At 44.5% G+C, this 18,738-nt stretch overlaps 1 protein-coding gene across 1 annotated transcript; it reads left to right on the top strand.

Moving 5' to 3' along the window:
- The first annotated feature begins 692 nt into the window (after window positions 1–692).
- LOC117641228 lies at window positions 693–5,011 on the top strand. The gene is made up of 3 exons (XM_034378383.1): window positions 693–893; window positions 979–1,243; window positions 4,929–5,011. Exons 1-3 carry the CDS (start codon window positions 693–695, stop codon window positions 5,009–5,011), a joined length of 549 nt encoding a protein of 182 aa, XP_034234274.1.
- The last annotated feature ends 13,727 nt before the right edge of the window (window positions 5,012–18,738 follow it).

Below are 18,738 nucleotides of genomic sequence, written 5' to 3'. Positions count from 1 at the left end.
ACGAAAAGTTGGTCTGGGGTGTTCCTCCAATCCGCGCCTGGCGTACCTACCTTGGCCTGCGGCGCTAGCCTGCCTTTGGCAGGCATTGGCTTGTCCATCGTCGGTTACTTCTTACGTGTTGCATGCTGAGGGGCTCCGCCCCCCAGACCCCCCTTTATTCTAGAAAGAGTTGCTTCATCTACAGATAACACGATCTTGACCCTTGTAACTCTTTAACTTGTCGTGGCTGGGGGGCGCCGTCCCCCAGACCCCCCTTTCTTCAAGACAGAGGTGATCTACCTGCAGAAAACTCGATTTTTCGCCGATTTTAGGTGTTTTTCGGCTATAAAAACTGAACTAGTTGAGCTAGGATAGTGAAATTTCGCGTGTGCCGAGCCAAGAATATACCTAATAAGCCTGAAAAATCTCAGCCACATCGGCCGAGCCGTTCAGGAGGAGTAGTGTACACACACAGACACACAGACAGACAGACGCACAGACAGACAAAACTTTTCAACCGCACTGGAGTAACAGGCTTCGCTATCGCTCAGCCAACAATCCAGGAACTGATAAAAAATGAAAATGAGTTAAATATCTTCCTACAGAAACACAGCCTTGCACCGGTAAGAAGCGTACAGCTCCTTATCATGTCGTCTAATTTTTTTAAACAAATTGAAATCTACCTTTATGTAGGTGAGAGTTTCATGCACAACATGTGGACAACCATGCACCCTCGACCACTGTGGAAACATGTGGAGATGCCAGAGGCGTCACAAAGGGACACCAAGATGCCACTTCAAGCAATCCAACAGAAGTGGCACATGGCTGGCCAGGAGCCACTTAACACCTCAACAAATTCTTTCCTTTGTGGCATTTTGGATTATATTGAAACCTCCACGTCAGGCCATTCTTATGTCTGAAATCAAAATTAGCAGTCAAACAACAGTGACATTTAGTGCCCTTTGCCGAAAAGTATGTTCATTTTGGAATGTGAATCAGTTCAAACCGATTGGAGGTGTCGGGAAGATTGTGGAGATTGACGAGGCAGTATTTGGGAAGCAAAAAGACCGCCTAGGGCGCACATTGGAAGTGCAGTGGGTATTTGGTGGAGTAGAGCGGGGCCTCTCTTCTTCCAAATTCTTCCTCCAGCCCGTTGCACAAAGAGATGCTGACACCTTAGTAACCATCATTCTGCGCTGTATTCTTCCTGGCACCACAATCATGTCTGATGGCTGGAAGGCATATGCAAGGCTTAATGAAAAAGGTTTCAAACACTTGGTGGTGAATCATCGCATAAATTTCGTCAACCCTACAACAAAAGCACATACCCAAAACATAGAGCGCCTCTGGAGAGATGCCAGGACACATGTCCCCAGGTAAAAAGGTTTATTTTCCAATAGTGCTTGTACCATAACCTGGAAACATCGTCAAAATTTACAAAAAATTGACATTTTGTGCACAGGTTTGGAAGAAAAAAAGAATACATAACAGGGTACCTAGCTGAATACGCATTTAAAAGAGCACATCCAAAATCTGACGAAAGAATCCATCATTTTCTCATTGCCTGTTCCCAAATGAAACATGAATAGGAAGCAAATTTTCACCAATTCTTACCACCTTCAAAAATCTGAGCAAATATAAATCACAAATACACACAAGGTAATTCCCTACTCCTTAAATTTTCTGTTCTTTTCTTAAATTTTAATCCCATGAGTACATTTTTTGTTCCTCATTCCTTAATATTAATTTTTAAGTGAGCTTAGTTAAATTGTTCATGTATTGCTATGTTGTCCCACATGATTTGCTGGTCCACTACACCCGGACCAGCCCCATCAGTCCCTGCAAGGTGTAGGAAAGTGGACGTTTTCTCCAGGAGTCCTCTCCAGTACTCCAGCTCCTGCAGGTAATGCAACGAACACTCGAATTCACTGCAACACTGGTGGTCTGGATGAATGACACATCGTGGTGAACCTGCCCACACGCAAAAAAAAAATAATTAAACAAACAGCTTCACACTGGCATAACAACAGCCCCACAACATTTTGACTCACAAGCCAATAACAAACTTCACCTAAAGACATAGGTTAGGTCAAATTCACATTTTTTTGCGCATTAATATAAAAAAAATATCTGGGAATGGGACCGCACAAATCTTTTGTGCACAAATATAAGAGAAACCAGCATAGGTTCTAAAACCCACAAGCCGCAATTAAAAAGTTAAAATCTCCGAGACAACAGACGATTTAACCAGAATGAAAATACAAAATCTTTGCAAGAAAATGATTCAACCACCAGTGACTGAGCTCTGTTTTAGATGCAAATTAATGTAAACCAAGACTATAAACATACCTTGTCAGACGCATAAACAGTTATCTCCACAAGTCCTCTCCAGTACTCTAGCTCCTGCAGGTAATGCAACGGACACTCGAATTCACCGCAACGCTGGTGGTCTGCATGAATGACACATCGTAGTGAACCTGCCTACACACACACAAAAAAAAATAATTAAACAAACAGCTTCACACTGGCATCACAACAGTCCCACAACATTTTGACTCACAAGCCAATAACAAACTTCGCCTAAAGACAAGGTCAAATTACAAAAGACCACCGGGTGGACTATTGTACAGCACCCTAACAAAACGACGTCAAACACATAAACACCTTATCCACGTGAGCTATATTTGCTTCACATTTTTCTGCGCATTAATATAAGAGAAAATATCTGGGAATGGGACCGCACAAATCTTTTGTGAACAAATATAAGAGAAAGCAGCAGAAGATAGCAGACGACGGGCTTCTGCGACTCTATAGACGACACAACCAGGAGCTTAGAAGTACATGTATAAGAATATCCTGAGCACTTTTTCCACATATCAATGCTACGCACATATGCATTATTAATATTCTGAAGGAACTTAACACCAGGAACCAAAATCATTGTCAAGACGTACCGACAACCGACATCAGCTTTGATACCACATAGTACTGCCAACAGCCGCTAGATGGGGTTGCGCGCGTGGTGCCGCCGCTCAATTGTTTGCTAGTCTACCACCACTAAAACGCAACTTTTTAAGCAGAATTCGAAGGTTGAAAACGTTCCAGGAGTTTCCGAAACAAAATTATAAAATTTAGTCGTACTTTACAAACTTTGAGACCTGTGCCGATCGCAGAAGGATACCTATATGCATTTCAAACTTCCATACCAATTGCCCGCCCTATTTTCCATACTATCGTTTTACGGTTACGGTTCTTGCACCAACCGCCACCCACTTCAAACGGAACGTCATCAACCCCTTCCATTGTTACGGGACGTAACAAACTTAACGAGCAACAGGGCGCAGCGCGCTACCACACACATTGTAGTGCGGCGTACAGCAGCTGGTGGTGGTGACCAGTGAAATTTTATTGTGTCTACAAAAGGATCTACCAAGCAAGAGAACCGACCGCTGAACGGCCGAATCGCTTACCCCCGCAGTGACCAACAAGGTAACGACTTCGGCTGACAGCAGCCGGATTACCAGGAAATTGGAGCTAATCCGGGGTATTGTTTTGAGTGACCATCGCGTGCGTTCAATTTGGGAACTACGAGACCATCCTAACTCCGGGCGGGGCTACAAATTTTTTATGTTCCTTCTCACGACTTCGGCGTCCTTTGAGAATACACTTAGAGACACAGTTTAAAAGTGAAATTATGCTTCCCTTATTGTTAAGACTGACTTCTGATCTCAACCACGAAAAGATGTAGCAACCCACAGAAAGTACGGACGCTAATCATTCGAACCGCTACCGCCTTCAGTGCCGCTCAATGACCCCCGTGATCCTCCCACCCCCCCTAGATGCGCACCTGACGTACTTAGGGACCCTCTTTGTAAGATATGCGCACGCTGGGCGCGAATCCGGCCTTCTGATTGGTCGACAGCAAACTGGCGGTGAAACCGCCCGGCGCGGAGGTAGAGGGGGAACGCCGCTCGGCCAGGAGCCTCGCTGTGCTACCTTGTGCTACTCTCACATGGGGCGAAAATCGCTCAGTTCACGCCACCAGTCAAGCGTGCGCATCTGTCACAGAGAGGATCCTTAGACGTACTCACACCGTACATTTCATGGTCCTGTCTCCTGCCTGCCACTTAGGAATCACTTCAACCTCCCAGATCGTCCAGATCTTCAACCAGAGGTCCACCCCACCCCCAGCCAGAGATCAATCCCGGCACCCACCACACCCCATCCCCAGAGCCCCAGCTTTTTTCTAACGGTTGCCTGTACCCAAAACCCCACTGTGGTAAGTCAGACCCCCCGGTCCATTTATTTCTACTTTCAACACAAAAAATAAATCCTTAAATCATCTAAAATCATCTCTGGATTTATTCAACAGCATGCAACAATGATCAATCTCTCCAATAACAACAAAGCTTTTTTAATTAGCTACCTGTTTATCAGAACCACATAACTCTAACAAACGATACAGTAAACAACCACCAAACCAATTTTCCATCAATTTCCAATAGTAATTTCTCTGTTTAACCTTTTATTCCTCACAGCAATGGCTTGGGCAGCAATGGAAAACTATACGTTTCCTTACAAACACATGAGTGAACTTGAGGCAGGGCGCAAAATGTTTAGAAAGTTGAGCAGAAACGTTCACGCCGATGATCTACTTGACCTTGATGAGTATTGGTTTACTTTTAAACACAACCTACCCTGCAGCATAACACAGTTGCCTGAATTCATTATAAGAGCATTGTGCAGGCAAAACATGACAGACCAAGACATCATCACATTGGCAGCCTTCTCCTATCTCAACAACATTGACTCGCAATTATTCATTGACTTAATCAGTCTCAGATATGGTAATGCTGAGGAAGAATTCAACAGTGCTCTAAGTGACTTTGATTCCCAGGAAGAAGGTGATATAATTAGAAATATCACAATTACGCACAGCATCACCCTAGGGTACAGGGTAAACCTCAACAATGAACCCCATTGGAATGTTGATTTCAGCCGAGACAAGGAGAATATCCCACCCCGCAATTAACACTCTATGTGATGTTTATTGCGTAGTGAGCTATTTTCCTTATCTCATTCACAATTGACCAAACATATTGCCTCATTGTTTAGCTTTACCCAATACTCCAAAAGCATGCTGCACGTAACACATTCATTTCTTTTCATATCACATTCTGCATTTTCATCAGTCACCAGGACACAAATGTTCCTCAACAGTTACATAATCCAGTAAAATAAAGTCTGTAATTAATAATGGGTCAATATTGTAAATGAGGAAACTGCCAATGTGGTGATCTCTTCATCACTCACACATGATCTGCACAACACTTTTATAATGCCTTTAGGCAGTTCTCTGACGCTGCGAGTAAGTTGCGCTTAAAAGTAAAATGTGATTTGCAGTTCTGTAAACTAATTGTATGATTACAGAACCTACAAGGTAGGTTTACGCCAGACCGCGTCTTGTCGTAACAGGCTTCGCGATGTGTCGCAGCCTGTTTCTCCAATCCGCGCCTGGCGTACCTACCTTGGCCTGCGGCGCTAGGCTGCCTTCGGCAGACAATGCTTGTCCATCACCAGTTACTTCAGAACTGTTGCATGCTGGGGGCCCCCAGACCCCCCTTCATTCTAGATAGAGGTGCTTCATCTACAAATTACACGATCTTGACCCTTGTAACTTTTTAACTTGTCGTGGCTGGGGGGCTCCGCCCCCCAGACCCCTCTTTCTTCCAGACAGGAGAGGTCTACCGACAGAAAACTCGATTTTTCGCCGTTTTTTAGGTGTTTTTCGGCTATAAAAACTGAACCACTTGAGCAAGGATAGTGAAATTTCGCGTGTGCCGAGCCAAGAACGTACCTAATAACCCTGCGAATTCTCAGCCAGATCGGCCGAGCCGTTCAGGAGGAGTAGTGTACACACACAACACACACACACAGACACACAGACAAAACTTTTCAACCGCACTGGAGTAACAGGCTTCGCTATCGCTCAGCCAATAATTTTTCAGAATGTGAATCCGTGTGATTGGATTTGTTTGATGAGAGTTAGTAGGAGGGTGCGGAGTGTTGCGATGGATAAAATTTTGTGGTCAAACTGTATCATTAATCAATTGTCTGTTGAAGGTAGTTTAATGGCTGATCATGTTGAGGGGTTTGTGGGGAAGTTTCCCAATTTGTCTTTATCTTGGCCTATGTGTGCATTGATAATTGATCCTGTTGGTTTTATGGAAGTGGATAAAAAATGTCGTTTGTATCCAATTTAAATCTGGAACAGTTGTTGTCTTTTTTTTATGAGGTTGAGTTTTTTTTTAATGTTTGGGAATAAAATTTTTAGTAGGTTGGCATTATGTTGTTTGGTGGGTTGGGTTGTCTGGGTGATTTGAATTGTTTTGTGTGGTGTGACAATTTGGTGTCTGTTTTCTTGGTTCTTTGTCAAGTGGTTTGATTCAGAAAGTAATTGGAAAATGTTTGGTGGTATCAAGCGGGCGATGGATGAAATGACTGTTGGCATGAAACGTCAACGTACTGATGACTCTGAAATGGAAAAGGTAAAAAGGATTTTCTAAAAATTTGTGTAGTTGCTATTGAATGAAAGTATTAATTGTTTAATTGTTGTAGGCTGGCACAAGCAATGCTGTAAGTGAATCGGCAAATAGTGAAATGATTTGTTCCAAGTCTGTAGAAGTTGCTGTTCAAGATGTTGTCAAGGTATAAAGTTGTTTGCAAATTGTTTGGTTTTTGAATTTGTTTGGGACTAATATCTTCCTATTGTATGTAGGTGAATCGTGACGGAGGAGATGTTAATGCTGTTGATGAGAAACATGTTGATGATGATTCGGACGATGACTTGTTCAAAGTAAGGATTATGTGTTTTATTTTGTGTGAAAAAAATTCATTTGATATTAAACTAATGACTGATTGTTTTTTGTTTTTTGTAGGAACTTGATGAAACTGCCAATCGGAAAATCTATAAATGTGATAGCTTATCAATTGGAGGTGTTTACAAAGTGTTTGATATGTATGGAATGTATATTGAAGACCGGTATGCAATTGTTGGTGGTGTGGAACTGCTCAATAGTGGTGAGCAGTTTTATATGTGGATGCCAGCTGGCCTTATTAGAAATTATGATGAGAAAAAAGTTGCGATGTTGAAAGAAAAATTTGAAAAAGGGAAATTTGGCTATTTTGAATATCGTGGGATCAAATCGAGTGCAAAGTATCGTGGGAGTTTCTCGTATGATCTGTCATGGGTTCCTAAGCCTTCATCATAATGGGTTATGTAATGTTCAAGTGGTTTTTGAAGTGTCTTAATTTAAAAAATGGTACTGGAATGTGGTAAATTTATCTGTATGAAAGAGATGTTTATTGCGTAAACAGTATTTTATGTACTGCAAATATGTTTCGATTAGAATGTGATTTGTTTTTTTTTTTATTATTGGTGGTTTGTTATGTAAAAAAAGAGGTATTCGAATATGAGAGTGTTTTTGTGAATGATGAAATAAAGAAAAGTTTCTGATGAATTTGTGTTTTTATTGTAATCACTAATAATGCAAAAGTAGTTTGCAAATTATGACAAAGCTGTGGCTTCTGTTTCAAAGAGGAAATGGAGAGAGTATTGTGTGTTGTTACTTTTATTTGTGCAACTCATATACCTTCAAATGGTATTTGGCCTGTGAGTGTTGAAGAATTTAACATATATGAATGTGTCTGTGCTTGGAATTAAAAACTATATTGTTTATTTTGTTTTAGCTGTGTAGTGTAGGGCACTTATAGTGATGAGGACGGATAAGTGACGAGAAAGAGTAGGGATTCAGTAGGTTTATTGAGAGGTCCGCACAGACCGAGACCAGGCTACAGACTGTTGACCGGCGCTGAGGCGCGATCCAATTTATAGTCTGGGCAACAGTGACACCTTGCTTGGTGGGTGAGTTCAGAAAGAGGAGTATTGTAGGACCTTGGCCAAGAGTGAGGGAAGCAAGCCAGAGAGGGGAAGAAGACAAGAAATAAAAATACTGACTGACACTTGTTTAGCTCTGTTTTAAACCGTCAAATCTCTACAGCTGTGTAATTCTTGTTATTCAAAAATCGGTACATCACTATTGTCATGCTACCGTCCTGTTTCAATCCACTACCCACAAAGGAGCGTGAACAAGAGAAAGAAGTTGAATGCTTCTGAAGTGAATGAATTGACATGTCATAACTGCGAAGAGTCACTTGTTGTATGTGTGAATCAAAGTTGTGGAAGTAGTTGGTGTGTGTTTGGAGTGCAATTTTTTTTCTGTGTTACAGATTCTTTTGGAGCCTGTTCCTGAGGCACCATTGTTTCCGAATAACGAAGCCTAAAGAATGGAACAATGTGGTATGTAGAAGGGAAAGAGGAAAGGGATCATTCAAATTGTTCATTTAGAGTTGGCGAAGCGTGATCAAAAGAATGAAGGACTAGTGTGAGGGAGGTTATCGTACTCTTGGTTATTTTAAAAAACTGAATGTGGAACTTACTTTCGAGTTGTTATTGGTTGAATGTTGTAGGTATGAGAATATTTCTGTGGGAGGTTTAAGAGCAGATAGAAATTCGAAAATAGAACACACTTTTAAAGAAGGGATATATTAAAGGAAATAAATTTTTTGAAACAATATGAAAGTGAAAGAAATGGACTTGTTATGTAGTCTGCTTGTTGTGGTTGTTGTCTATGGAGGGGTTCATGTCGTCAATCTCAATGTGAATGTTACATGAGGTGGTGGTGATGAGAAAGGAATGTAACCAAAAAACTTATGAAAAATGTATGAAAATCTGTATGTGAATCTGTAATGAACGTAAGATATTGAACATGAATGTGGGGAGTTGCTAAGGACTGAACAGCCTGACGACGAAAATTTGTTTGTTTGTCGATTTGATTTGTGTCTGGTTTAATATCGTGTCAATGGAGGATTACGCTCTCTTTTCTTTAGTGAAAGCTGTGGGGATGGCCTGTGGTGAGAATTGTAATGTTTGGAGTTAATTTGAAGTGTGTTAGATTGGTGTGAGAAGGAGAGATTGATTGTTTATAGCAAGGTTATGTTGAATCAGATTGCATTTGTTTGAAAGTTGATATATTTTTTTGGGGGGTATTAAATTTTGGTGGAAAGTAGTGTATTCCATAGTGAAAATGTCATAATGTTAATGTGTTTATGGTGTTTGTTCTGTTTGTTTCAGCTTTAGGTTATCGTGGTCGAGGGAGGGGACGCAGGTTTTCTCGAAGACCGATGAGAGGACATCATGGTGGGAGGGGACGTGGGACCAATGTGCAATTCAACAGCACCAGGACATCAAATGGTGATGGAAGAAGCAGTCACGTTAATAACAATGGTGAAGGGATGAGGAGACGTTCAGGCGGGAGAATGGTGTGGCGTTCCCGGCAAACAAGAAATGAATTCCGCAGGTATTGACTTAATTGAAAAATTGTAATTACTTAATGAGTAAGATCTGTGAAATGAAATTATTGTGTTGTTTCTTTGTAGGAATTCTGTTCAAGCGAATCATCTTCATGAGAATCGTGAGAGTCCTGTTGTTAACTCTGAAATTGCGAATCATGATGGAAACAATCTGAGGAATGAGACTGAAAGTGGCAGGAGTGAATCATCTTCTGGTCAAAGGTGAAAAACAAGTTTGAATGTTGCAAGCTTTTTTTGTAGTTTTTAGATAATACTATAATATTTTTTTTTATTTTTTTTAGGAATAGGATTTCTGAGGTGGCTTGTATCGTCCGAAGTTGTTTTGTCCGAACCTAATTAACTTCAGTAGTTATTGTAATAAGTTATTAGTTAATTAAGTTATTACAATATCTTATCCTGTCTAGAAGTTATTTAAATAGGGAGCTGGAGAGGAAGTCAGAGCATAGATAGCATCAGCTATGTCCGGGACCCAATATGAATCCCGTGGTTTCTCTCAAGAATAACTTATTGCAATCAACTTATCAAAGTATTTGTTTTAAATTGCTCTCGCTTGCCGGCACCATCCGAAGGATCCGAAGGCTGCCCGAAGCCAGGGCCGAGGTTAGCCGGGCGGCCTTCGCATCCTTCGGCTGGTGCCGAGGTACTGGCGGCAAGCGAGAGAAATTTGAAATAACTACTCTTACAAGTTGATTGCAATACAATATTCTATAGAAAAACCACGGGATTCATATTGGGTCCCGGACATAGCTCATGCTGTCTATGCTCTGACTTCCTCTCCAGATCCCTATTATAAATAACTTATAGACAGGATAAGATATTGTAATAACTTATTTAATTAACTAATAACTCATTAGGATAACTTAAGTTAATTAGGTTCGGACAAAACAACTTCGGACGATACAGACACCCTCAATTTTCAATATTCTGAATAGGACCGACAAAATTTGCATCATGTTTTGCCAATACCGCTACCCTTTTATTGCTGGGTAACATGAAAGTTTTTTGAACCTCATGTGGGTAAAGGAATTGATCAGGTAAAGGATTTGATTGTGCATGCAAGGAGGTTCCACCCTGAAAAAAAAATTTCAGAATCAGAAACAAAGAAAGAAAACAATATATGTTTCAAAAATTTGTAGATTCACTTACATAAACACATGAATCAATGTCACAAGAATTCCATGAACTTGGATCTTTATCCAGTGTAGTAGCACAGGCGAAAACACTAACTGCACAGCACTGTACACCATGATACAAAGGAAATAATTGTACATCTCCTTGATGGATAGTTCCTTGTAATATTTTAATCTTGAAAGTGACTTTTATATTTTCTGAAATATAACTTCACCTCAAAAGGAACTTTTTATCCAAAACAAAAGTTTAAGACACATGCAAGATGTAAGATGAATGATCTTGTTTTATCGATTCAGAAAAAAGTTGAGAAACAAAAAAATTCTTGTCTTTTTTCAATATTTTTAAGTCTTTTGTTGACTACGTGGCCTCAAAATATGTTCAGATTTAATGTCATATTGTGCACAGAGTAATTTTGTGGTAGAATAAAAAAATTAAAAATGAAAAACAAACACAGAACTCACAATGACTGAACGTTTCCGCATTGGTAAAACTGTATAACGTTCCGCGCATGAGCACAAACCTTCCCATCAAAAATTTTCATCAGGCAGTGCCAATGAAAAGACCACGTCCGAAAAATCGTGTCCTGCTATTGTTACATCTGTTCTATCACAATCGCAAGAAGTTTTTTATTCGAACGTCCTTTTTCCAAGAAGCTATCGTTTTTGGGGTAACCTGTACAGAAGCGAAAACGAGCCACGCCATTGGCTGGGGTTGGCTCGGCTCCCCCCTCTCCCTTACTTTTTCCTTGACGAGTCGAGCATTGCCATAGAAACAGTGATTTTGTCGCCAATTTTCTCAAAATTTATCGCTAAATTTTCAACAATATTTCAGAATTGAAATCGCATCTCAAAATTCTACCTGCTTGCAAAACTTCATCAAAATCGTACAGAAACGTTCCGACTTGCATAAGGGGCCATGCGATCAAATCCCAGCGAGGCTGAATCCTCGGGGATACTAAAAGGCTACTTCGTGCCTAAAAAATAGATTTTTGAAAGGAGTCGATTTTTAGGTTCATCTAGGTCCCAAATGACCTCACACCAAGTTTGAGCGAAATCGGTTAACATTTACCCGGTGCACAACGCGAGTAAAGAGTGACGGCCGCTCGGGGGGTCCCCCACCTCCTCCGTTATGTTACGGCTACTGTGGCGCCTCTGGTGGCCGAGACTGAACCAAATTTTGAGGGAATGTTCCTTAAGGATGTCCGCATCGACCCACAGGGTCGGGCACACGGCTCCGACACGTGCGTCATGTCCGTGACAAGACATGTCCGAAAAACGTTTTTAGGGGGGGAGGGGGAGGGGGGTTCCGCGGTCCGAAAATTTTGCATGGGTCGCGAAGCCAGACCCATGGCCCAACTAATTAACCTCAGTGGACACTAAGCCGTTCACACACGGCGGCGTAGCCAGCGCGCGAAGTGCGCTGGCCGACCGCCACGCGCCGGCCGCCCGTTCAAACGCCCGGCCGGCGCGGCTCGCTCCAGCCGGTCCAGTTCCGCGCTGCCGGCGCGCGCTGTTTGAACGTCGCGCTAGGACGGACAACGCATTCTTTCGTTTCCTCGGAAACGCTCGTGTTGCACGCGGCGCCGGCGGCGGCGCAGCAGCCGGCGACCGAGACCAGACGAAGAGACGTGTGCTGATTGGTCCAAGCGATTTCCACGGCCGGTCGCCGGCCGGTGCCTGCGACGTCGGCGTCGACAGTGCTCTGAAGCCGGCTCGGCTGTGACAGTTCGTCCGTCAGTCATCGTACGACGTGCGTTTGTACACACACGATGGACGCGTTCCAGCGTGTGTTTGGCGCTCGGATCGGTGTTCTGCCGGCGCTCCGCTCTCACGGGCCGAGCGGCATTGATGTTACGAGAGTGGTTTTTTTTTACATGCATGATTTGAGTCCGAAGATGTCTTTGTCTGAGAGTGCGAGGGATGTGGGGCAGAAGCTGCAAGCCATGTACGTCGCCTCCAACCGCGCCGTGCAGCAACTTCATCGTCAAAAAGGCCATGGAAGCTGAATTCACCAGAATACAGTAGACGTGTGCGGGGTACTTGGAGGTCAAGTTGTGGACAAAGTTGCGGAGGCCGTCCTTATTTAAACGGCTCACTCCTGATTAAAGCAGCCATGTCACGTCGACGGTTTGAGCTGATATCAAAATAGTTACATCATGGTGTGGAGGTGCTCCACACCTTTGGCGTGAATTCCTTTTGGCGCCGAGTAACGCATTCGTGCGCAGAAAGGTTCCCAATAGTTCCAGTGACCCAAATTGGCCCTAGTTAGGTTCCCACGAGATGAGCGGTCCCGAAGCTAACGCTTTTGGGCTACAGTCCATGACAGGGTCCTTTCAGGATGTTAAGAACCCTATTAGAACCAACGGAAAATCATTGTGGAGCTTACACCAGAATATACCCGTCTTACAATGTATGGATTTTCACAGGAAATCATCCGCCATGGAGAAGCCCAAAGAGAAGAAACTAAAGGCCCCACCATCCAGCTGCCACACTTAATGCTGAGGCGATGCGGTTGTCCAAGGAACATAGTGCAGCCCAAGCAGACGGCGCCAACAAAACAAATAGGCCCAAACGCAAGATGAGTGTCCCGACCAACCAGCAACGGCCCACGGCCCGCCCCAGAAGACAACACTTCACGAGCTATGTCTTCACATTTGACAACAAGCAAGACCCACAGTATGCTACAGACCGTCTCTATATGTTGCGGGAACTGGTTGACATTATGGACGCCAATTTCAGTTCGGCACTTGTGCCCGACCAAAACTTAGTAATTGCACTCTCAATCCAGGAACGTGGCATCACGTTGAAACGCACGTGACAGAATATCACATTCGTTTGGGTGTGAATTGGCCGCAAATCAGCTTGTTCACATTCAAATGAACGTGACGTTGTCACGCGCGTCAACGTGATGTCACGTTCCTGGAATGAGAGTGAAGAGTATGATTTCATTCCGAGGCCGCCTTGTCTTCGGACAGTACAACCAAACCAAGTCTTCGAAGTATGGAGTGCAAGTCTATATACTTTGCACTGCCACTTCCTGTGTTTTTGACTCCCGCATTTACTGCGGCAAAGGATCTTTCGTTACATCGGTGAAGGGGCACGGGCATGCCGTTGTCATGGATCTAATGGTGAAGTACCTTGATTCACGTGGAACGCTGTACATCGGCAACTTCTACTCAAGTGTGACTGTGGCCGAAGATCTCCTGGCCCACGACACGACGGTGGTGGGTACCCGTCCGGAAAGACCACGAAGGTCTTCCAAATGGATTTGAAGCCAAGGAAAGGGGAGTCCATTGGCGAGCAATGTGAGCACGGGACTCAGCTTGCCAGGTGGAGGGACAAGAGAACCGTGAACATGCTAACAACCGCTCCGGACGAAAAAGCGGAATGGTGCCCCAGTGATGAAATCTTACGTTGTCATGAATTACGAGGTAGGTGTACGCCAGACCGTGTCTTGTCGTAGAGAGACTTCTATGAGGGTTTGTTGGCCTCGGAGCCTAGAGGCTCTAGCTAGCCAGGGGTTTAAAGAGTGTCTTGCCGTAACAGGCTTCAAGATGCTGCGCTTGTTTCGAAAATCCTCGCCTAGCCTACACACCTACCTTGGCCTGCGGCGCTAGCCTGCCTTCGGCACGCTGCTCTCCTAGACAAATCGTAGAAATGGGCGTAATAATCTAAAAATAAATAGCATTTGGTGGCGGAAATCTACACTTATAGGACTTAACGTATGATTGGAGGTCAGAAGGCTTTCTTTTACGTTATCAGCACCTTTAAAAACGTACGAAACGATTTGAAACCGGACAAAAAGTTAAAATGACCTAATACGTTGTCTTTATTCTGCCGTTGACCAAGAACTTGTGGCTACCTTTAACCGCAGGGATTGAGATAGAGAGCTTAATTTTGGTGTGTGGGGATAGCGAAGGATATACCCAATGACCCTGCAAAATCTCAGCCGAATCGGCCGAGCCGTTCAGGAGGAGTGTCGTTCAGGAGGAGTACTGCGGACAGACAGGCATACACAAAGACTGACAGAAAAAAACTTAGAGAAAAACTTTTTAACCCCACCCGAGTGACGGGCTTCGCTATTGCTCAGCCAACAATGTGTCTTCGGAAAAAGTAGCAACAAAAAAGTTGTTAATTTATAACATTTATTCTCAGTGTAGTCATTTAACACAAGGTAGGTGTACGCCAGACCGTGTCTTGTTACAGGCTTCGCGATGCTGAGCCAGTTTCGACTATCCACGCTTGGCGTTCACTCGTACCTTGGCCCTCGGCGCTGGCTTGTCTATGGCAGGCTGCATTCCTAGGCAAACCGTAGTAATGGGCGTGATCCCCACCAAAATGGCGTTAAGTGATCGAAATCTACACACATGGGACTTAACTTTGGGTCAGGGGTAACATAGGGTTTTGTTTTCAGCATCAACACCCTCAAGAACATAGGAAACGATATGTAACTTGACAAAAAGTTGAAACAATTGGTGAGAAGCGAGCCAAGGACGGACCTAATGACTGCAAAATCTCAGCCCGCACGGCCCCCACGGCCCCAACCACAGCTCAGCACGGCCTCGCGACGCTCATTTGTTTCTCCCCTTCTGTCGCTGACTTCCGGTCTAGGTTTCCTCCGAAGTACCCTATTAGTGCGGACAGAGAGACACATACTAACAGACAGAAAACACTTTCCAGCCCCACCCGAGTAACGGGCTTCGCTATCACTCAGCCAATAGTAGAAAATTACTGCCCTGTATTGATTGGAACGCTGAAAACCTACACTTGGATTACTATTCTTCTGATTTAGGTCAAAAGTACGAGACTCGCAGAGTTTTCCTGCTCCTCTGACTTCACTTTCTTTTGAACCTATGAAGAAAAAGCACGTGTTTGTTAGCTTAGTAGATAGCACGAATCATTTTTTTCTTACCAGTAACGAATTTTTGAAGTCCTGTTCGTCTCGTGTCAATAGGGTACTTCGGAGAAAACCTAGACCGGAAGTCAGCGACAGAACGGGAGAAACAAAAGAGCGTCCCGCTGCTGTGCTGAGCGGTGGTGGGGGTCGAAATTGGCGGAGTGGGGGTGTAGGCGGCGCGCGCATGCTACCCCCACTCTGCCGATTCCGGCCCCCACCACCGCTCAGCACAGCAGCGCGACGCTCATTTGTTTCTCCCGATCTGTCGCTGACTTCCGGTCTAGGTTTTCTCCGAAGTGCCCTATTCACCATTGATACTCTTGCAGAGAGCCACAGAACGTTCTACTGTATCATTTACTACTTGTACATTTCTCAATATCGTTCGATTCACCTTGAATACAGGGTCAGTCTCCCATCGGATGTGCATGGCTTGAGGGTTCTCTTCGGTCTACAACTGGACGTTCTGTCTCCTCCCTCGCTAAGCCGTTCTCGTCGGTGCTCGCAATGCGGCAGGAAGTTAGGGCCTTCGACGGCCCTGTCACGCAACCACCGGCAGTACTGCAGGCGGCTGGGGAAGTCGCAGGAGCGAAGCGCCAGTATCTGGACCAAGTTGAAGGGGTTGAGGCCCAATCGATGCAAGGGCCTGCAAGTTTGAGGGATCCTCCCACGAAACATTGTTACCCCAGGGCTCACATGAGTGATCTGATCTGTCTCACGTGCAGCTCTAAAGTAATTTGAACTAGAATAGGGTATTCCAATGCTCCTCTAGAACGGAAGTGATAGATGGCAGTTTCGATGGGAAATTTACGCGTCGAAGTTCATCCGCCGCGTAGATTTCGCATATTAACTGCCATTTTTGACTGCTGTACCACACCCCTATCAAGGCGATGCCCCTATCTAGAAGGTAGGTGTACGCCAGACCGTGTCTTGTTACAGGCTTCGCGATGCTGCGCTGGTTTCGCCAATCCACGCCAGGCGTATACATCTACTTTGGCCTGCGGCGCTAGCCTGCCCTCGGCACGCTGCTTTCCTTTCCTAGTTTAACCGCAAAAAGGGGCGTGGTCCGGTCAAAAAGTAGCATTTGGTGATTAAATCTACATTAATGGGTCTTATCTTTGCGTCGGGGATCAGAACGGGTTCTATGTTTGTCATCAGCACCCCCAAAAACATAGACAACGATAAAGAAACTTGACAATAAATTGGAAGTACCGCTACCTCAGCTGGTGGCCCAGTTGGATGTGCTCTCCTTCCAGCACCGTGGCCCGCCAGGAGTCCTCCTCATTCAGTTAGACTCTGCCGGGTTGATTTCCAGCCCCAGCCGGCGGAAGCCCTCGAGCAACGGTGGTAAGATCCGCTCCAGATACCACAGGTCCGTGGCCAGAAACAGGACATCCAGGCCCGGACTGGCCAGGGCATTTGGGCAGAAAAATATGCCGGGGCCCCGGCGTTGTCGGGCCCCCCAACTTACAGTTGCGAGGCCTCTGTGGCCGCTGGGCCTCAAATCGACCCGAAATACCTTTAATTCGTAGTGCTGCCCCCTTACAAACTGGCAGGAATTGCATTTTGAACACACAATAGGCCTTGGCTTTTAGCTCGCTTCGCTCGCATAGTAATGCGGAATCGCGTGAAACGAATCTATCATCAGCTCGATGAGTTCCGAGCAGGTCCAGGTCGGTTCCTGAAAAACTTGCAACAATATTTTAGTTTGCTGTGAACCAGCTTACTAAAAGATATGCATGTTTTCGTTTCGTCATTTGAAAGAAAATTTAAATTGCATTAGAAAAATTTTAAAGCTCGCTTCGCTCGCAGTTTCCGCTGCTAATGTTTTGCTGCTAGCATAAGAAACTAACCCTGGGTAATTATATCAATTCTACAATTTCAGAAGTCAGGGAAAATCACAAGGGTTGTCGTAACAAATTTATCTAGAGGATTTCGACTTGCGAGGAGGGGAGAGCAGGGGCCCTTTTGACAATTTTCTGCCGGGGCCCTCTATGAGCCAGTCCGGCCCTGAGGACATCATCAGCATAGGCAAGCCCTACCGGCAGCATCCCGGGCTTGTTGACGTGCAGCGAGAGCTCGGGGACGGCCCTCGTAACCAGCTCCATGGCCGAGTGGACGGCGTCGGTGAAGGCTCGGGGTGAGTAATTACACCTCTGGACCGGGTCGGAGGTTGGGGCCTCCTAGCGCACCCTGGTGGACGAGTCTATTTCACTAACCCGAATTATCACTTGCCCGAATTGTCACTAACCCGAATCTTCACTAGGCCGAATTATCACTAACCCGAAAACAGATCATTTAGTCATAAGGGGCATTCCATGCCAGTCCGACCACTTTCGTAGGTCACTATCTCGGAATTCGATGCAACTTTTTTTCCAAGTAGTACTTCATGAGAAAACATGCTGTGCAAAATTTCAGGCCGATCGGACCAGTAGTTCCTGAGATATGGGCTTTTCAATTTTTGCCGAAACTGTTGTTTGAGTGGTTTGGGTGAAATTGCAAGTTTCCACATTTTCCGTCCGTGCTATGTTGCTAATGGAGCTATGGCGTTTCTGAAGATGTTTTCTTGAAGGGAAAACTATAAGGATTTAGAACCTGTAATCGAATTTGAGATCCGAGTCCCGCAAAGGGGCTAAAAATGGCAAAAATCACAAAATTTTCGGTTTTTTTACACATTTTTCAAACTTATCATTTCCCTATGTCCATATCGTGAAAACCAAAATCTAGTAGCGCAAAATGTAGATCAAGACGTGCCCTATCGAGCTGCGAGACGAAAAAAGGTGGGTATGGGTCTAACTTCGGAGCTACAGCCTCTCAAAAATTGTGTTTTAGACCTAAAATTGCAATTTTGCTAAACGTGCTCTGCAGTTAGTTTCCTTCCGCCCCATCCTAGGCCATGGGTTTCTTCGTGCAGAAATGGTCCGTCTCTTCCGAATGGTGAACCAGAGCCTAGTTATGACTATCGTAGAGCCCGAGGACTGGCCTAGCCCCTGCAGGTTGGGCAACCCACCCGGCGCAAGTGCGTCGAAACAAGTGTTGCCTACATTCCAGACTCTTGGCTTCGCAAACCTCTGCCTTGCGATGAACGAGGGTGCCCTCTTCCCCCAGCCCATACACACCCCAACACAGACATTCACCACCACTACTACGGGGTGTGCAACGATACCGAACAGTGAACGGTGCTACACCACTGCAAAAAAAATTCTGAAATTTAAGACATGAAAATGTCTTAAATTTAATAACATTTTGAAATGATATGAAAACTCAGAAAAGTTTGTGAAAAGTGCTATACTTTATTACATT

Source organism: Thrips palmi, unplaced genomic scaffold, assembly GCF_012932325.1.
Source record: "Thrips palmi isolate BJ-2018 unplaced genomic scaffold, TpBJ-2018v1 HiC_scaffold_15, whole genome shotgun sequence".
Classification (NCBI taxonomy): domain Eukaryota; kingdom Metazoa; phylum Arthropoda; class Insecta; order Thysanoptera; family Thripidae; genus Thrips; species Thrips palmi.
Note: the sequence above shows the minus strand (reverse complement) of the source record. Positions and strands in the feature narration are given on the sequence as shown.

What these genes read in the sequence shown, in the direction of transcription:
- LOC117641228 (XM_034378383.1), top strand. Translation starts at nt 693, where the DNA reads ATGTGGACAACCATGCACCCTCGACCACTGTGGAAACATGTGGAGATG. An exon ending in CCACGTCAGGCCATTCTTAT is followed by an intron (nt 894 to 978) that starts GTCTGAAATCAA and finishes AATGTGAATCAG; the next exon opens with TTCAAACCGATTGGAGGTGT. An exon ending in TGCAAGGCTTAATGAAAAAG is followed by an intron (nt 1,244 to 4,928) that starts GTTTCAAACACT and finishes GCATCACCCTAG; the next exon opens with GGTACAGGGTAAACCTCAAC.